The sequence below is a fragment of the Sceloporus undulatus genome, chromosome 3 (genome assembly GCF_019175285.1).
Source record: "Sceloporus undulatus isolate JIND9_A2432 ecotype Alabama chromosome 3, SceUnd_v1.1, whole genome shotgun sequence".
In the NCBI taxonomy this organism is placed as follows: domain Eukaryota; kingdom Metazoa; phylum Chordata; class Lepidosauria; order Squamata; family Phrynosomatidae; genus Sceloporus; species Sceloporus undulatus.
Genome location: NC_056524.1, coordinates 210,926,517 through 210,947,237, shown reverse-complemented (window position 1 = coordinate 210,947,237; position 20,721 = coordinate 210,926,517). Strand labels below are relative to the sequence as shown.

The 20,721-nt window shown below is 42.4% G+C and overlaps 1 protein-coding gene across 1 annotated transcript; it reads left to right on the top strand.

Moving 5' to 3' along the window:
• Positions 1–10,165: 10,165 nt before the first annotated feature.
• On the top strand, positions 10,166–20,391 carry LOC121924870 (proton channel OTOP2-like). Its single transcript, XM_042456371.1, is given in 7 exon segments — positions 10,166–10,415; positions 12,505–12,641; positions 15,554–15,598; positions 15,601–15,614; positions 16,639–16,766; positions 17,736–18,649; positions 20,019–20,391. Coding segments are annotated over 7 exon segments (1,662 nt in total). The 3' UTR covers positions 20,193–20,391.
• The last annotated feature ends 330 nt before the right edge of the window (positions 20,392–20,721 follow it).

Below are 20,721 nucleotides of genomic sequence, written 5' to 3'. Positions count from 1 at the left end.
CCCATGGAGGCATTAGAGCCCCGCCAAGGAGGACCTGGCACCGGGAACGGGAGGAGACGCCACAAGGCATCATCACCACCACCACCACCACCACCTTTATCACCACCATCATCATCACCACCACCATCATCACCACCCTCACTGTTGCAGAAAACCAGAACTTTAACCAGAATTAGCAGTGAGACTCAGAGCCGATTGGAAAGGAAACATAGGGCCCAAACAGACAGGCCAAAATAAAGCTGCTTTGGGTCACTTTGGAGGTATGCTGTTTAAATGACACATGCATCTGAAGAGACCAGAAGCCGTGCCAAAGCTACACACCAGTCCTTAGGGCTGGAGCATGGCTTTGCCGTGGCTTCTGGCCTCTTCAGATGCATGTGTCATTTAAACAGCATACCTCCAAAGTGACTCAAAAGCAGCTTTACTTTGGCCTGTCTGTTTGGACCCAAAGTATATTTAGCTGCAGCGTCTCCAGAGGAAATACATCCAAATGACTGGGGCCCAGATTTCAAAGCGAACCAAACTTTTATAGTACTTTGAACAAAGAAAACTACAAGTCACATTTCATTGTTCATAAACATATAAACCTCTTTACATTCATTGGATATTAAAACATTACACCTAATATATATCTCTATCCCTTATGGGGTATCCATCAGTCAAATGGCTATCTATATGTTTAGTTTCACTGTCCCTAAACTGTCTTTGCAGTACTTCCTTTAGTTGGGTTAGAATCTGGAGTTAGGAGCCATTTCCAAATTGTTTATATTCCAAAGCAGAGAATTTGACATGACCTGAATTCAGCATCCAAGCAACCTTTGCTCCCAATACATTTCAGTACTATAATTTTCAACTCCTGAGCTTAAGTAAAATTCCATTTTAAATCTACCCCTCTACACCACCACCATCATCATCATTTTGTTGTTGTTGTTATCATCCTATTTATTTGTATCCTGCTCTCTTCCCAGAACAGAGTTCTCTCTGACAAAGAAGGCTAAATGTCTCACAAAAGTACAATCGCCAGAGCAATTAAAGCAGTCTCAAACTGGATTATTATCTGCAGTGTGTTTTGGACCACTATCAAGAAGCATGGGTGCATTCAAAAAATATTAAATGGTTACCATGTTAAAAGAGCTATGAAAATACTTTTCAAAAAGAGAAAACTGATCAAGACACTTTTAAAATTGCAGGGCAAAAGAAAAGGCTCAAAACCACTCCTGGAAGTATCAAATTCGGGCTTCTTAAAGTCCTCCTCCTCCAAATGGAAGATGTGTTGGAATCTTCCCTGGAAATGGAGGTTGAAAAAAAGGAATCAAATGATTACCATGTTAAAACAGATCACTATGAAAAGAATAAAATACATTTTAAAAAGAGAAAATAGTACAAGACGCTTTTAAAATGCAGAGTGAAAGAAAAAGCTCAAAAACACTCCTGGAAGTATCAAATCCATGCTTCTTAAAGGCCTACTGCTCCAAATGGGGGACGCATTGGAATCTTCAAATACAAAGGCAAGCTTCCAGCGGCCCCCGCGCCTCTTCCCTTCTTGGGATGCACCCTATGCTGGCTCCCAAGCCGGGAGGAGGAGGAGGAGGCTGTCGGAACCACGATTCCAGCGGCCCCCCGCGCCTCTTGCCTTCTTGGGATGCAGCTTATGCTGTCTCCCAAGCCGAGAGGCTGAAGAGGGAGCCGCTGGAACCGCCACCCCCGCTTCCCTGGAACCGGCAAGAGGAAAGACCCACCGGAAGTTAAAATAGGAATCTGGGGGTCTTGCGATGGAATTCAGGACAGGGTGGTCACACCAGAGCCATTCGCACTGAGATCGAACAGAGCCCCAACCCAGGATATTGCCAATCCCCTTATCAGTGTACTGGCCAACACGCTCCAAAAAGAGGATCCAGAACGCATTCAGTTTGGCATCTCGCGCATTCACGTGCGTTCGGATTGGGCCATTCGAATGATGGTATGAACGTATTGAGCGAAATAACGTTAATTCGAACCGCCCAGTGCTAAAGTCCCCCAGTTCAAGCCTCATCTGATAAGGGCCTTTCTTAGAGTCACACTCCAAGTGGAGGGCATTTGGGACATTCCTCCTGGATGGAGCATACTAAAATAAATGATAGTACTTGCCCATAGGGAAGCCATACTTGCCCATAGGAAAACACCAAGGAAGTATTCTGCAATGATTCCTTATGGGCAAGTATTCTCCAGTGATCTCTATGGGGAAGTTAGAGAATCATTGCAAAATACCAAGTATTCCCCAATGTTTCCCTATGGTCAGGCATACTCCAATGATTCCCTATAGGCAAATATTCCCCCATGTTTCCCTATGTTCAGGCATACTCCAATGATTCCCTATAGGCAAGTATTCTCCAATGTTTCCCTATGGGCAAGTATTCTGCAGTGATCTCTATGGGCAAGTATTTTCTAATGATTCTCTATGGGCAAGTATTCTCCAATGATTCTCTATGGGCAAATATTCTCAAATGATTCTCTATGGGCAGGTATTCTCCAGTGTTTCCCTATGGGCAAGTATTCTGCAATGATCTCTATGGGCAAATATTTTCTAGTTATTCTCTATGGGCAAATATTCTCCAATGATCCTCTATGGGCAAGTATTCTCCAAGGATCTCTATGGACAAATATTCTCCAATGATTCTCTATGGGCAAGTATTCCCCAATATTGCCCTATGGTCAGGCATATTCCAATGATTCCCTGTGGGCAAACGTTCTGCAATGTTTCCCTATGGGAAGTATTCTCCGATGATCCCCTATGGGAAGTATTCTCTGATGATCCTCTATGGGGCAAGTATTCTCCAATGATCTCTATGAGCAAATTCTCCAATGATCTCTGTGGGCAAATATTCTCCAATGATTCTCTATGGACAGGCATACTCCAATGATTTCTATGGGCAAATATTCTCCAATGATCCTCTATGTCAGACCTGCACAACTTGGCAACAGGTAGGGGAGAAAGTTAATATTGGTTTGCCAAAATTTTGTTTTAATTAAATATTAATTAATTAATTAATTAATTAATTAATTAATATTAAGTATTAATAATATATATAATCAATATTAATTCTATCCTCCCACTTATTTGCCCAGCCCTCTCCTCAGGAGAAAGCCGGGCAGGAGAAAAGCCTTGAGAGGCAAGTGTTTGCCCCTCTTCTGCCTCTGCCACCTGGCCTTCTCAGGAGAAAGCTGCACAGTGGAGGAGCCTCGCAGGGCGAGTGTTTGTCTGTCCTCCTTGACATAGCCCTCTTCTCAGTATGAGGCTCAGTGACAGAGGAACCCTGAATTTATTCCACATCCTTGTGGGCCGCTAAAAATCCTTTGGCAGACCACATGCAGCCCCCAGGCCCATAGGTTGTGCAGGCCTGCTCTATAGGCAAGTATTCAACTACAGTATTTTCAATGGGCAATTATTCTACTATGATTCCCTATGATCAAGTATGGTTTCTCTGTGGGCAAGTATTGTCATTTGTTTTAGTGTATCCTCTCTTGGGACAGCTAAAATGCAGGACGTGGCCAAAAGAAAGCCAAAAAAGACTCCTAGAAATGTCAACCCATGCTTCTTGGTCCTGCTCCAAATGGAGGACACTTTGGATTTCCTCCTGGACAGAAGGCTAGAATGGAGGACAGGACCAAAGGAAAACCAAAAAGCCTCATATAAAGATAAATTTGTGCTGCTCAGAATGGAGGATGTTTTGGCATTGCTCCTGTACAGAAGGTTGAAAAGGAGGACATGACCAAAGAAAAGCTAAAAAGACTCACATAAAGATAAATTCCGTGTTTCTTCATCCTGCTCAGGATAGAGGACATTTTGGCATTCTTCCTGGACAGAAAGTGGAAATGGAGGACATGTCCTGGAAAAGGTTGCCTGGTCCCCTGAGTCCCACAGGTGGGAGGCGGCAGAGTGAAAGGGGGTTGTCAAATCCCTTCCTGGGAGAAAGGTGAGATAGAAAGCCAAGAAAGAAAGACCATGTCCCAGAGGGTGTTTTTTTAAAAAACAGGGTTTGTGAAATGATAATTAAAAGTGTCCCTGAACATGTACCGAGTGCCTTTCCATGTCACTCAGCCCCAGCCATAAAAGCAAGCAAAACACTACAGGCGTCAGGCAAGACCACAGTACCATCTCAGCTGAGGGTGCAAAATTTGGCTAGGCTGGGGAGTGACCAGAGATCCTCCTTTTCCAGGACATGTTCTCCATTTCAACTTGCTATCCAGAAGGAATTCCTAAATGCCCTCCATTTGGAGCAAGACTAAGAAGCAAGGATTTATGTTTCTATGAATGTTTTTAGCTTTTATTTTGTGATGTCCTTTGCTGTGACATGGACAAGACATGGACTTTGTCAGAATTGCCAGAAGGAAAAAGCGCAATTGGCTGTAGATGGGTCACTCTTTACCACAAAGCAAGATACAGAAGGGGAGATTTAGAAATAGAAAGCAAGACTTTTAGCTGAAGGCTACAGTCAACAATATGGTGAAGACTACAATGAGACCTTTGCCAGAGTAGTCACACACACAGCCATTAAAACTCCTAACTGTGGCAGCCTACAAGAAAATGAATGTTCAACATCTGGACGTCCAAACAGCTTATCCTTATGACTATCTTTCTGAGCAGCTATACATGGAACAGTCTCCAGGATTCCAAGTTCCAGGAAAAGAACATCTTGTATGCAAATTGCAAAGAGCATTTATGAGCAAATTACAAAAGAGCATTTTTGAAACAGGCTGTCAGAGCATGGAGTGAGAAACTGAACCAGCTTCTTGGCAAAGAGTTATTCCCTCCAGGCACCATTGACAAATGTGTACAGAAGAGATTCCGAAATAATAAATGGACTTATATCACAAGTTACGTTGATGATCTGATCTTGTGCAGTGAAGACAAAGCAGATAGTGAAGAGATAATCCAGAATCTCATAAAAGAGATTGATATCAAAAATTTGGGAGACATCTTACACTACCTTGGAGTACAAATAGAAAGAAGCAGTGATAGAAGTTTCTTCCTTAATCAAAAACAGAAGATACTGGATCTTCTGGACTGTCTTGGCCTAAAAGATGCAAATGCTTTGCCAACTCCAATGGAGATAGGATTCTTAAAGGACATTAAGGAATCTGAACCATTGAGGGATGAAGACAAGTATAGGACTGCATTTGGAAAACCTCTATACATAGCCAATTTCACCAGACCTGATATTGCGAATCCTGTTGGTATCTTGTGCAGAATGGTCAACTCTTTGCAGTGAAGACAGTTGCCAGGTACTTGAAAGGAACTGTAAATCACAAACTGATGCTGCCAGCCTATGACCATCCACAACTGATCGCCTATACAGATGCAGACTAGGCTGTAGACCTGGTAAACAAAAAATCAACTAGCAGAAACCTGATCTTCTATGGTGGAAGAGCTGTAAGTTGGACAAGTAAGGAGCAAATCACAATTGCAGATTCTTCTACTGGTGCTGAGTGTATTTCAGCAAAGGCAGCATGTGATGAAATAAAATGGCTGCACAATTTACTTCTGGACTTTGGGATAACAGAGCTCAAACCAACCATTTTGATGCAAGATAATCAAATCTGCATCAAGATTTCTGAAAGTGAGAAACCACTCAAGAAGAACATTGGCATTGGCTTCCACAAGGTGCAAGAAATGAGTCAAAATTGACTTTTTCAGTTAGAACACTGCAACAATGAAAGTGATGATTGTAACATCCTTACTAAGCCTCTACCAAGAGATCAGTTCCAGAGACTATGTGAAGGGATGAAGATCCTTGATGTTGGTCCAAGAGACTGAGAAGGAGATTGTTGGGAAATCATTGCATTCTCTCTGACCCTCCTCAGAGTAATAATAATAATAATAATAATAATAATAATAATAATAATTTGTATTTGTATTTTCCCGCTTCTCCTAATGGATCAAAGCGGGATTACAACCAGAAAATCTCCATACAATGGCAATCATATCTAAAAACATATCCTAGAAACATCAAGTTATCTAAAAATTGCATCACGACAACAGCAAAACATCAATTAAAATATGCTTTTACGACCAGAAGTGGAATTTTCTTCAGTTCTTTATAGAAGGTCGGGTGGGTATGCCTGCCGAAAGAGATCTGTCTTTAGTGCCTTCTTAAAGGCATCTAAGGTGGTGATGAGACTGATATCTTCTGGCAGGTTATTCCATAACCTGGGGGCCATGGCTGTGTATGCTCTTTGGGAAGTAGTTGTTAGAATCTCTATGCATATGTAGATTCAAGCCATTAGTGAAGTTTTGTTTTTAAACTACAAGCTTTTTGGGTTGTCTTTGAGTCAGCCTCCATCTTTACAGAGCATTGTTCAATAAAGACCCGTTTTTGCTGCTCTGCTGATTTAAAAGTTGGACCCTAACAAGCTTGGCTTTGATATTTTTGATATTTTTAAATTTTGGCTTCCTTAACAAAGACTGATGCTTTAGGAAACTTGAATTCCCAACAAAACTGAAGGAAAATTTAATTGGGTATCAGACCCCCCCCCCCCCAGTAAAGTGATTCAAGGAAATCTGGATGTTGGGAATGAGCTACTGCTATCTACTGAAGTTGTATCTGAGTCTAGAATCATAGAATCATAGAGTTGGAAGAGACCACAAGGGCCATCCAGTCCAACATTATCACACGGGGACAATTGGAAGTATAAACGGTGAATATCCTATGAAAATCGCACATCTGCGATTAAGATTTTCACACATCGTGATTAAAGTGCTATTATCCTGGGAATATTCTATGAAAATTGCATAATCATGATAAAAATTTTCACATGATGTCGCAATGAAAAGCGATTAAAACACCATTATTCTGGGAATAACCAGGAAAATCCCGTGAATGATTTTTTGCTGGTTATTGCATGGCGATAATGGCTCTTTTATCGCACGGTGTGTGAAAATATTAATCGCGTTTTAATTGTGACTGAGCTGTTTTCATGGGATAATCACCATTTAAACTATCAATTTTCCCCTGTGTGATGAAGTCCTATGTCAAGCACTAGTTCAACATCTTTTTGCCCATTCAGGAAAATCCATTAATTTTCTGGTCTTTTCTGAAAGCAAGGGTTAAGCTCTTGTGTGACAAAAATGTAAGCTTTTGTTATATATCTAAATAAAAAAAAATATTTATCTGAATTAATTTAAAATTTGCCATTCTGTACATATTTACCTAAGAGTAAATCCTGCTAAATTCAGTGAGACTTAACTTTTAGGTAAATAGGCACAGGTTTGCACTGTTAATTTTGGAAGTACCACTTTGAAGCAAGCTTGCTTTTTGTTGCTAAGTGTGGCATAGTAGTTTGAGTGTTGGACTGCGACTCTGGAGACCAGGCTTCGACTCCCCACTCAGCTATGGAACCCACTGGGTGACTTTGGGCAGGTCACATTCTCTCAGCCTCAGGGCAAGGCCATGGCAAACCTCTTCTGAAGAAATCTTGCCAAGAAATCCCCATGATAGGGTTACCTTGGAATCGCCATAAGTCGAAAATGACCTGAAGGTACACAACAACAACAACAACAACAATTTGAATATGATTGATTGCACAGTCATAAATCATGCATTCAACAATGAGATCTTATTGAAAAATTATTTTTTTATATTTTATTTTTAAAATACATTTTAAAAAATATGCTTGCCTGGATTATATTTCAATGTTTCTTTTTTTTGGGGGGGGGGGATATTTCACCAGACCCATGGAATTACTTATTTTATCTGCTCACTGCAACATCAAAAGCCCTTCTGTTTTGTTAATGTAAGGCAAGTGTATCTCTTTTCTCCAACCCAGTGCTGGAAGGTATGCTGTATTAGAGTTTCAGTTATGTCCTGTGGCATTCAGGCTGTTCAAATCCTTTTAGCTTGCAGTAAGACATTTGAATGCGGATGGGTGGGTGAGAGGGAGGGAGGCATAGGGCAGGGAAAGAAAGAGAAAGATTATATCTGGAAATCTTGATCTCCCTGCCCCTGTTTAAGCTAGGTGGAGTGGTCTCCTGTGGACCCCCTGGGACCAGTGTCAAAGGTATATTAATGCCTTGTGCTGGTAGTTCTTGCAGACTTCTACTACAGCTGTCTCTTAGCAAGAGTGAGTGAAAGAACAGGCCTGTGCAGCGTGCCAATAACAGGTGAGTGAGTTCTTACAAGGAAAAGGAGCTGGGGCAGGAACCAACCTTGGGAAACGTCCTTTTTTGGACAATGGCTCCTGGAATCCACCAGTTAGCATGGTCAACTCTGGAAGCTGTAATCCAAAAAAGTTAATTTTGTAAGCCCTGGGCAGGAGGAAATGGGCTTTGAAATCCAGGTTTCATTATGCAAATTAATATTCAAGGATTGTATTACTGGTATATTAGTGATTAGAAAGACATTGGTGGTGTTAGTGGTCGGGTAATATGATTGTCATATTTAAATACCTGAAAGTATTTCAGGTAGAAGATAAGAATGAGCTTGTTTTCTGCTGCTCCAGAGACTAGAACACAAACCATGGATACATGGTTCAATTTCAAAAACGGTTGCATGTAATCATTTGGAAGAACCTCTTGACTGTAAGAGCTGTTTAGCTGTGGGGTAGACTGCCTCGGAGGATAGTGGCCTCTTCTTTGTGGTCTTTAAACAAAAGTTGAGTGGGTAGCTTTCAGGAGTCTTTTAGTGCATGGCAAGGGGTTTGACTAGATGGTCCTTGTGGTCTTTTCCAACTCTATGATTCTAAAGTGACCAGTCATTATACAGTATAATTTTGAAATGGTTTTAAAGTGATCTTGAGAGATGGGGTTGAAGTTGCATCCAAAAATTCTAGATTCCTATTTGTGGGTGGGAGTATCTCCTATTTCAGACATTGGCAACTTTTGTCAGTATCCAGAAGGCTTAGAGTCTTTCTTTGCCCTCACTCCACCCCACTGGCGCATTAGTTCCAAATATCTCTTGGTAGTGTAGGAGACTCAACCAATATGTTTAATAAAAACAGGGTGATTACTTTTATTGCAGTTTTGTGCTTCTACCATCATCCAACTGTCAAGAGAAAAAATGGTCTCATTAATCAGTCTGTTTGTTTAGTGAGAATCATACAATTCCCAAGAAACGTATTGTAGGACATAAGGTTCTAAGTCATATTGCCTCATATTTTTTAATTTTCAGCCCTTTAGCCCTTCTCATCAAGCCCATGTTGGCAGTCAGCTTTGTATATTTATTGTGGTTTTTGTCCCCCAAAGCCCATGATTCGCAACCTTTTTATGCACCCCTCATAAATATTTGGTCATTGTTTGCACCTCCTACAAAACTAATGTCACATTTGAAGAGGAAGAAGTCTAATTTCTTATTTTTAAACTGCAAACTGAACCACATACAATACTGTGGGTGAAAAAACTGATTTTTTTTAAAAAAATAAGCTTTTAATTCAGAGCATAAAATGCCAACCTAAATCAAGCAATTGAATTCTAATTCAAAAGAAACTGTAAATTATTATAAATTGTCATGTTCTCTCCTTTTGATTAAATAAACAATGAAACTACTATCTATGTAACACCACAACCTACAACCACCTCTCAAGGCACACTGGGCACTGACTGAGTGATGAGCTATGACTGGTCCCTCAAGAGGACACAAGCCGCTATTTCTCACACACCCTGAAATACCTTCTCGCACCACAAGTGGGAAACATCCACCCTAAACTAAACTGCTGCTCCCCTCAGACATTATGGAAAATGCTGCTGAAAGTGTTGAGGTGAGATTTAGTTGCCAATACAATTGCCTTCTATATGTGGAGGGAGGGGCATTTGTTTTTGGCAGCAAGTTGTCTTGAGACAGCTCTCCTTTGTAGCCTGCCAGTGAGCTAGACTTCTGTTGAAACAGCACTGCCAGATCACAACATTAGCCATTTAAACTCACCTAGGACATGCACATTTCTCCCACATTATTAGACCTCATGCTAAGCTCTGTGTGTGTGAGTGAGTATGAGAAAGAGAGAAAGCAAGTTGTGAAAATATGCACAATAGTATGTGGTATGGATTTAGCCAGTTGCAGAGAGAGAGAGAGAGAGAGAGAGAGAGAGAGATACGTGTATCTGCCTAACCTGTTCTCTGGTCTTGACAGTCATACTCTCTGTACAGAGCTGCACCCTGCCACACTCCAGGGGCCCAGGAGAGAGACCTCGCTCTGCCATGGCACCCACCACCCAATCCAGTTCCCTACTCTCCCTGCTCTATCTTGCTCTATTAACATTTGTGGGCAGTGCTGTGCTTCTTGCCGAGATGCATCAACACAGCTTGTTGAGTCACAATGTCCATGCTTTTCTGGCGGTGCTCATGATTTCGTCCTGCATCTGGATGCTCTGGTTTGGCTGGCGCTCGGCCAGCAACAAGCAACTGAAAATGCATCAGGATCACCAGGCTGGAGCAAGCTGGCTCAAAGGTAGAGGTGCTACAAAAACTCAATTGGTTGCAATACATATATCGGTGTTGGGGAAACATCAGCCCACAAAGTCTGGATGAACTTCTAGCCCAGTCAGTCTTCACTTTTGGCCATGCTGGATAGACAAGATGAGAACTGGAATTCAGTGGCATCTGGAAGGGCACATGTTCCCCAGACTGGGAATATAACTTGTTCTCAAAAACACTTGGAGATGATGACTAACCATGAATCCTCCTGCTTTTCCAACATGTAGGCATTTCTGTAAAAAAGAAATCAAAGCAAGTTGTATTGTAGCAGAGTGGGCATACTGCAGACCCTGAAAGCCTGCACCATTTAAAACATTTTAAAAATGCAACATTCTTAAAAATGAAAATTTACTAGCAAACAATTCATTACATAAGGGGTTGTAACAAATTAGTATGCCTGTTCTTCCAGCCTTGTGAGGTAGGGTAAAGTTCCAAGACACTCTATGTATATTTTCTACAGAGATAACCATTGCCCATGTTTTAATCATTCTTCTGTCCTGCATAATGCAAGAATCACGGTGTATACAAATCTGGAGAAAAGTGGTTTCTGGAGCTTCGTTTCTACTCCTTTCAACCATGTGAATATGTGTCTGCCAAGCCAACTAATGCATAAATAAGGTCAACCTTAATGTTAGCCCAGAAAATCAGATCAGTTCCAGTTTTCAGTTCAATGTATTTGTAAAAAGAAATGAGAAGAGATCATAATTCAAAACAGTCAATTGCTTTAAAAAAAACTACAAGGATCCTAAGTTATTAATCAAAGCAGTGGGTGACAAAAAATAAGACCCACATCTGGGACTTCTGAAATACTGAAAAAGACCCTTTGTTGCCTTTTCTTCTGTCCCTCTCAGGACAAAGGAAAAATCTCTTTGACAAACAAAGAGGGGAACAATGCAATGCTCAGAGAGGGAAACTCATGCTGATCAAGCAACAGCCATTGAGGAATCTAACTGGCTTCCTCCAAGGACCCTTTCCCCAACACAGTTATATCACTATAATGTCATTTAAACTTCTGTGGTTCCATCCTATGGAATTGTGGGATTGGCAGTTTAGGAAGGGGCATTTAAAAGTTTCAGCCTTCCCAAACTACAAACCCCAGGATTCCATAGGATGTGAACATGGCAGTTAAAATGGAATCATAATGCTATAACTATCTAGTATGAAAGGACTGGGAGCCAGTGTAGTGTAGTGGATTTCAGCATTGGACTACAACTCTAGAGATCAGGTTTCAAATCCCTGCTCAGCCATGGAAACCCACTGGGTGACCTTGGGCAAGTTGCACTCTCTTAGCTTCATAGGAAGGCAAAGGCAAAGCCCCTCTGAACAATCTTGCCAAGCAACCTAAGTTGCTGTAAGTTGGAAAGAATGTGAAGGAACACAACAACCACAACAACAACAGGGCCCCAGTGCTTTTTGTGGGAGTGAGGGCTGAGTCATCATGGAATGTGGCCACATATGCAAACTGGGATCTGTATCTACCCAACTGTGCTCTTTAAAGTTATTTTCAGAAAGTGGAGGATGGCGTGGTTCATTACAGTGCCTTACATATGTGAGCTGTTCAGTGGTGGAGAGTGGGGTGTTTATTCTGTCTACACCACAACCGCACACCCTTCCCACATTACTCTTGCTTTTTAAGCCAGTACACTTTTTTCAAAAGTGACCAGATAAAGGGACTGACTTCCTGAACAGGTTGCCCTCCAGATGTGTTTGGATAACCCCTCTTATCCATAGCCATTATCAACAATGAAAAATAGCAGAGGTTGTACTGAGAGCAGCAAAGTGGAGAAGGCATGGACTAGGATTTCATATTGGATGGATACACTATCAGGATGCCAGCCCTACGTGTGCAAGAATATTTTGCCCATTTCTAGCTTAACAAAATGGCCCCTCTTGTAATTAATGGTATCTCAGCCTTGATAGCTGACATGACATAATTGTTATGCATTAATGGACATGAACTGTCCTCCTAACCTTTCCAGACTCCTCAGAAACCATGAGAAAGGTCTGAAATATCTATTGCCTGTACAATTTTTGTAGGTCACAGTGTTCTCTTGTCATGGCAGGTGGTCTGTCTCTCTTCGCACTGGCCACGCTGGTTTTGGACTGCCTCTCCTTGGGCTACTACTATGAGCTGCAGCATTGTGCCTCCATGCTAATCACCACTTTCCCAATTGTGCAAGCTGTTTTTACCATCATGCAGGTGAGGTTAGCTGTGATTCAGATACTTATTAAGGACATCACTAGGTGAGCCAGATTCTGCCCTCCAGGAGTTAGCATCCTCTACCTTGCTTCCTTCTTCCTCAGAGCCAATCCACATCTAGAGTTCCAGGTGCTTTGGCTTTCTTACACTTTTGTTTCTCTTTGCAAAATGCCCACCACCACTTAAGAGATAGTGCTGTCCACCAGGTTTCAGAGAATCTAAGGAATATTTTGGAATAGGTTTGTAGAACTGAAACCTTGGATGCAGAATACACAGCCTATCACCTTGTTCCACATCCCCACAACAATAAAGATGCTTAAGCATCACAACACTAGCTGTAGTACAGAGCAGGGGCAATTTGGTGGAACTGCAGTCCCATTCCCACTCACCCATTTGCCCTGGACAGAACTGGGCATATCCAGGTCCCCCCATGTCGAATCTCCCTGGAAACAAGTGCTCACTACCCTTTACCTCAGTTGGGGCAATTTACCCCTCTGAAGTTCACATTTGCGGTACCGGTTTAAAATAGAGCCTCCGGTGCTGTCAATCAAATGTATTTCTGCTTTCATCAAAGGTGACGTATCCTACCGACATTGGCCAACAAAATGGGTGCTTTCCCCCCTCCTTTTTTAAAAAACTGGCAGCAGTATGTGCATATTCTGTCAAATTTAAAAACCTCCAGGTGTGTGTGTGTGTTGTGTGTATTTGGTGCATTACGGATTATGGCAACCCTAAAACAACCGCATCCTGGGGCTTTCTTGGCAATATTGGTTCCGAGGAGATTTGCCATTGCCTTTCCCCTGAGGCTGAAAGAGTGTGACTCCCCCAAAGTCATGGGTTTCCACAGCCTTCCCTCTGAATGCCAGCCTCTAGTTTCCCCTTCGCTTGCAGCCTAGCATTTCCTCCTCTTTGGAACCTCTTCCCTTCCCTTTGCTTCAAGCCCAATGCCGAAGCTCTTGCATCCCCCTCAGATGCCAGCCTCCTGCCTCCCCCAAAGTCATGAGTTTCCACAGCCTTCCAGCATCTAGCTTCCCCTTCTAGTCAAATGCTACAGCCCTTGCCTCCCCCGCATGCCATGCCATCCCGTTCCAATAATAATAATAATAATAATAATAATAATAATAATAATAATAATTCCTCACCCCAGAATGCCATCTCTGCATCCTCTTGCTTTGTTTTCCCTCCTTGCAACCCCAGAATGCACACATATGCACATGTAGCAAAAGCATTCACATATTGTATCAATTTGCCAAGTTGAAAGGGAAACATTTGTACCATTCGTATTGTAGCATTGACATATTACACAAAAAATAATTTTTAAAAAGCCTCTTGCAAAGTGAGGTGCAGTGCCAGCAGCAAGCAAACGAAAAGGAAATGTAGCACAAGCAGACCCATTCTATCAAAATGTATCACCCTGTAGAAAAAGTATTCACATAGTCTGTCAAAACTAAAAATACAAAGAGAGAGAGAAAGCTGTCTGAGAGAGGGAGGCATGTTCCGCTATCTGCCCTCCCTCTGACCTAATTCCCTCCCCTGAACTTGACCCTTTGTCCTGCTCCTTCTTCCTCCACCTCCTTCTTTGCCCCGATCCTGCCCTCCATGGCTCCCTTCGCCCTGCTCCTTCCCCCTCCTCCTCCTCCTCCTCCTCCTCCTTCACTCTGATGCTGCCCTCCATGGCACCCTTCCTCCTCCTCCTGCTCTTTTGCCCCGATCCTGCCCTCCATGGCACCCTTCCTCCGTCTCCTTCCTCTGGCTCCTCCTCCCCCTCCTCCCCGCTGAAGGGGAGGCATGTTCCATCCTCTGCCCTCCCTCTGACCTAATCCCTCCCCTGAACTTGACCCAATCATGACCGGGGCGAAGTTCATATTTTCCGGGACCCGGTTTTTCTCAAAAGATACAGTAAATACTCTGCTTTCAAAAGACCCGCATCAAGGGACATTTGCCTTTAAACGGGTGTGAAAGCCTCGATTTCACTTGTGGAAGAATTGGGGCCAATATGAACTTCCCATGATTAATCCAGTTTCTGAACCGGGGTAAAAGGTAGTCTGAATGGTCCCTGCAAGTGAGGACAGCATGGTGTAATGGTTTGAATGTGTGACTACAACTCTGGAGACCAGGGTTTGAATCCTTGCTTGGCCATGAAAAACCAATAGGTGGCCTTGGGTAAATCACACTTCCTAAGCCTCAGAAGAAGACAAAGGCAAACTCCTTCTGAACAAATGTTGCCAAAAAAGGTGATAGGTTCGCTTTAGGATCACCTTGTCAGAAACAAATTGAAGGCACACAACAACATTTGGTGGGTACGGAAGTAGAAATTAGACCTCCATAAGTATGAGATGCTGAGTATAAGTATGAGTGGTTAAGACACCAATTCTGATGGAAGATTGGCAGTTTGAGGTCCGAGTGCTGCATGATGGGGTGAGCTCCTATCACTAGTCCCAGCTTCTGCCAACCTAACAGTTTGAAAGCATGCAAATGCAAGTAGATAGATAGTTACCACTTCAGTGGGATGGTAGCAGCATTCGGTGCAGCTCTGCCAGCCACATGACCACAAGATTTGTCTTCGGACACCACTGGCTCTTCAGCTTAGTAACAGAGATGTGCACACCCCCTACAGTTGGTTGCAACTAGACATTCATGTCAAGGGACTACCTTTACCTTTAAGTGCTACAAAAATCCTCCCCTTAAGCCTCCCCCTTTTAAAAAGCCCTTACAAGGCTTGAAAAAGACTCCCATTGGAGCCAAAGGGAAGCTTTTTTTCAAGCCTGATTACTCTTTGGGGTAATCTACAAGCTACAGGAAGGTCATAGCTTCAAAAAGCCCCATTAGCTCAAATGTAACAATTGATAGCTAGCAGTGGTGTGGTATGCTCTTTAATTTTGCATTTCTCTCACACCTGTCCCTTCTTACAGGTCTCATGGCTGCTGTTTAATGCTAAGGTTTGCATCCAAGAACACCACAGCACATAAACAGGTAGGACTATTCTCTTCAGTTATACAGATGATGATATGCCAGCCATTTGCTGGGAATGCTAATTGGTTTAGTATTCTGTATCTGAAGCAGAATAGCCCTCTCCATTCTGTGACATGGACAGAAGTGACTTCATTCTTCAGGCTTCAGTCAAAGAGTCTGTAAGAGCCATGGCTTGTTCAGACAGCCAAAATAAAGCTGCTTCGAGTCACAGTGAAGGTAGGTGTTTCAATGATGCATGCGTCCTAAAAGTCCAAAGCCACACAAAGCCACGCTCCAGTCTGGAGCATGGCTTTGGTGCGACTTCTGGACTCTTAGGACGCTGCCATCATTGAAACACCATACCTCCACTGTGACTCAAAGCAGCTTTATTTTGGCTGTCTATAACAGGCCCAAGTCTCATTTAGTTTAGGAAGCCCAAGACAGATTGGGGGGGGGGGGTACGCAGATACCCTTAAAAAGCAGGAAGTAGCTGAGAAATTCAGCGATAATAGCTGGGAGATCTCTTGTCACTGTGCTCTCTCATTTCCACTATGTTTAGATCACCTCACTCTGCCTAATGGTAGATCTGGCTCTGCTATAGAAAGATCCCAGTGTATGAAGTGGACATGAAATTGTTAAGAAAGTCAGAAAGAATAATAACCCAACTTAAGAAGGGGCTGAAAATGTTCTTCTTCAAGCAGGCTTACCCCTGATTCTTTGCCCTGAGTCATCGACTCCCCCGCATGCTCCCCCCCCCTTGTTTAGTATTTTGTGATTGGCACAGTTCTTTTATTGTTTTAATTGCATTGTTTTAATCTATATTGGATGTATGTTGTTATTGTTGTTAACCGCCCTGATGTTTTCAAGGGTGGTATATAAATAAAGTTTTATTATTTATTATTTATAACTGAGTTGCTGAATCAATGTCTGTACCTAACTGTGAAGTAGCAAAGTATCTCTCAATGTTCTGCAGTAACTTACTTATTTACCATCTTACTTATTTACTTCCTTCCTTCTTTCCTTCCTTCCTTCCTTTCATTTCTAGGTTTGGGCTGATGCATACTCTGGCCACTAATGTGCTCCTATGGATGAGTGTGGTGCTGGATGAATCCATGAAGCAGCTAGAAGAATTTTATGATGCTTACAAGGGAGAGACCTCCCAGACCCCACATGGTACAGACTTCACTTCTTCTCTGGGAGAGGAAAATAGCAAACAGTGACAAAGTACAGGACTGGCCAAGTTCTGAAAATTTATCAAAGGCAGGAATAGAATCCAACAGCTTTTTCTTTCAGCAGAGATGCTTTGTGTTTTCTTCCTGCCACTCTGCTACTTTGCTGTTTATTTTGAGGAGCTCACATTAGGGTGGAATTGATAACATCAGGTTCTAGTTCTGAATTTGACCCCCCTTGGAACCTGGCCCTCAGTCAGAGCCTCCTCAGTTCACCATACCTCCTGTCCCATTTGGTCTTATTCCAGCTTTTTAAAGAGTTTTTCTTTCCCATTCTGAAAGGATGAAATGAACAGCAGTTGCTGAACACTGCTGTAAAGATATCATAAAGGAGCTGAAGATGGGGGGGGGGGGGGCGGATCCCAGTAAAAAACTGCTCAAAATTAATGGAATAGGATGGGCACCACTCCCAGTTAGAACAATATATCCCTGTATGAGCCTTTCTAGGACCTGACATCCTCAGGAGAGGCCTTTCCCAGTCCTACCACCTTTACATGCATGGCTGGAGGGGACACAACATAGGACCTTCTCAGTGGCTGCCTCTATGCTCTGAAACCTCCCTCCCAGGGAGGCCAGAATGACCCTGTGCTTATTCTCCTACTCTGGGCTGAGAAAGGCTCTTTTATTCCAACAGGCTTTTAGAACTGGAGGTTTTTAAAGAACGGGCTTTTAAGAGGGTGCTGTATTATTTTTAACTGCTTGGTTAATTTTAAAAATTGTTTTAATATAGTAAATCATTTGTTTCTGTTTTAATGCTGATCTTTTTAATGTTTTTAGCTATACATACTGTACTCATTTTAATTTGTTAGCCACCTTGAGTCCCAAATTTGGGGAAAAAGGCAAAGGAGCCATGTTGTTGCAGGAGTACCAATAGAAAGCACACACACTCACTCTCTTCCTGCTCTTCTTGCAGGGAGCTCCAGCATCAACAGCTGCATCTGCATCACCAGCCTCTGCCACAGCTTTTCTGAAGGTGCTGCCTACCTGCATCCCTTCAATATTGAGTTCAGCCTCTTCTCTTCTACAATGTTGTTCATCATCTGGAAGAACACGGGGCGGGAAGGGCATCACCAGAAGCCTCCACTAACTCACAGGACACATTTCCACCTCAGTGGGGCTTTTGTTGGACTGGTGCTAGGGGCTTTGGCCATTTCAGCAACTTTTGGGGTGATGATATCATTTGGAGTGCTTGCCAAGTTGCCTGAAACCATTCCTGAAGCCCTTCGAACATACTACATCTTCAACTCTGTCTTGTTATCTGCCATGTTCTTGGCAACCTTGATTGGCATCACCACCCACAGGGTGAAGAAGAAAGGCACATCTCTCTCTTCAGATAAGAGTGTGGTAAGAAACTTAGATGTAACCTTGCTTCTGGGCAGCTCCTGTGGTCCCCTCATGGTGTCCATCTTTTCTTTGGTAGCCATCTTCTTTCTCCATACCAGTGGCAGTCTCCATCTTCTGGACTTCTGCTTCTCTCTCTGCAAGACCATTCAGATACTGGGACAGAATCTGTTCATTACTGAAGCTTTGTATTCCAGCCTCTATCACATTGAAGCAGATGCCCAAGACAATACTGACCTTGCTGATACAAACTGGGTCTTTTCAATTTCCAGAGGTCCTATGGAGCAAATCAGCAATGGGTCTGTCTCCAAAACTCACAGATTGACCAACATTTTGGCCAATTTAGAGAATCAACACTTGACTGACTATGATAGTAACCAGTCCCTCTTCCATATTTCACAATCTCAAATAGAACCTAAAAGACCAAGCGTCAGAAGAAAAATTTTACAGAATGTCTCGATTCTCCTTATTTTCTACAACATTTCGGTGAGTAGGTTTGGTTTCTGTCAGAAGCAGAGGTGCTGCAAAAAATGTGAAAAGAGGATAATTTCTATTCACTTTTGTGAAGTTTGGGTGTAGAAGGGAATCTCCTGTAGGGACACACAGTTCACAAGTAGTGACAGAAAATGGAGACAATACTCTCTCTGTCCGAAGCCATTTTGATATCAATGCATATTTCAGTATACCAGTACTTGGTAGCCAGAATTCACTAAGTTAGTTATGACTTAGTGGTTGTTTCATGTCCATGTTTCCTATGTATTCCCTAATTTAGGGGATAGATGGGGACAGTGAAAGTACACCTATCCCCACTTACAGGCCAGCAGCTGCTGCATTCAGTGTGGGTCAGTTCCACTGTCAATTGGGAAGCAGCTGACTGACATTCCTACCACCACCTTGTATAAGCAATCTTTGATGTGAGGTGAAATTGTGACAGGGGTCCTGCTTCTGCCTGTTGCAATAGTCATCACTCATGGAAGGTGGGTGGGACCATCAGCCAGTTGCTTCTCAATCAACAGGGGAACAAATCCTCATTGCTGCCCAGTAAAAGGAGATTGGAGTGTTGGGGCCAGGAGTCACTGCTTAGCTGCGTAGCTATGGTAGGTTACACATTTGTAACTACCAAGTGAAATCCAACAACTGCAGTCCTACTGGGACTGTGCCATTTCAAAATGCAAAAAGAAATTGTAGAACTGAAGGCTTCCATTCTTCAGGTAAATCATCCTCTTTTAGAAAGGATCTAACCTAGCATCTTCCCAAAATGTTGTTTTATATGCACAGTGATGAAAGAAGAAATATTTGGGTGATGCTAAAACTATGGCCTACTCTACAAGATATGTAAAAAGCTCCATTCACCATCATATGTTCATGCAATGAACACTAACATATGTGAAAGGAAGAAGCATATAAAATCTATATTTCCCACAATCTGTCACACATACTGTACATTCCAATTTCACTTTCCTTTCTAAGAATAGTTACAGTCTTCTTTGTAAGGGGTTAATTTTCCAAGCAACAACCTACTTAATGTGAAAGTATCTGGAGGTGACCTGATCCTGCATGAAATCAAGAGTTGCTCTAATAGATTAAAATTGCTAGAACTTGTTTGCTGATGCAGATCAACATGGTTGCCAGCCTATTAGGACTCTCCTTCTAGTCGTGGTTATGGAGATTATCATGAAGACCACTACACATCAAAGCTTACCACTACATCACCGGTGACCACTATAGAGACATGTACTAAACAAATAGGAGCTTGTTTTTCACCTAAAATACATGTCAGTCCTGCTATAACAACACTTATGTAAATAATAACTGGAATATCTGATTCCTTTCCTTATCTCTTTTGTTTGCCTAGGTGTGGATTCTATATGCCTATGGCACCCGCCCACATCTGGTGAGCCAAATTGAGCAGTCACTCTATGGCTTCACGCTCTGGGCCATTGTAGTCAAGATCTCACTGCCACTGGGCATCTTCTACCGTATGCACTCAGTAGCCAGTCTTTTTGAAGTCTACTGCAAGACCTGCTGAGTAAGCACCAGTCTTGAAGCAATGGATGCATCATAATTTCATGGGCAAAGTATGACCATCTGTGGACACATCAAGAAAGCCAAGAGGAGGTGTTCTTTACCATGATATTTGCTGTGCTACCTAGCCCTGCACCAGCATATCAAGCAAATGGCACTTGTTCTCACCTTTGTACACCTGCGATCAGGGCCACTGAGTTGACTGGGGGCAAGATGCATGATTGGCTTCCCCTCTCTAAATTTAGTAACAGATATGATAGCTTATATAAAATATAAATATACGTTGCTTATATAAAAAATGGCAAAATCATTTTGCTTTTTTGGAATTTATATTTGTTTTGAATATATTCAAGTTGTGAATGGTTGAATCCATGGAAAAAGAATCCATTGATACAGAGGACCAACCATATACTGTGTTTTAGTAAGTTTTTATTCTGAATCTTACAATGGGTTTATTATTTTTCTCCAGCCATTGATATAGGAAGACCATGAGGGTAGGAATCAATCAATAAATCTGTGTTTGTGTTGTCAAA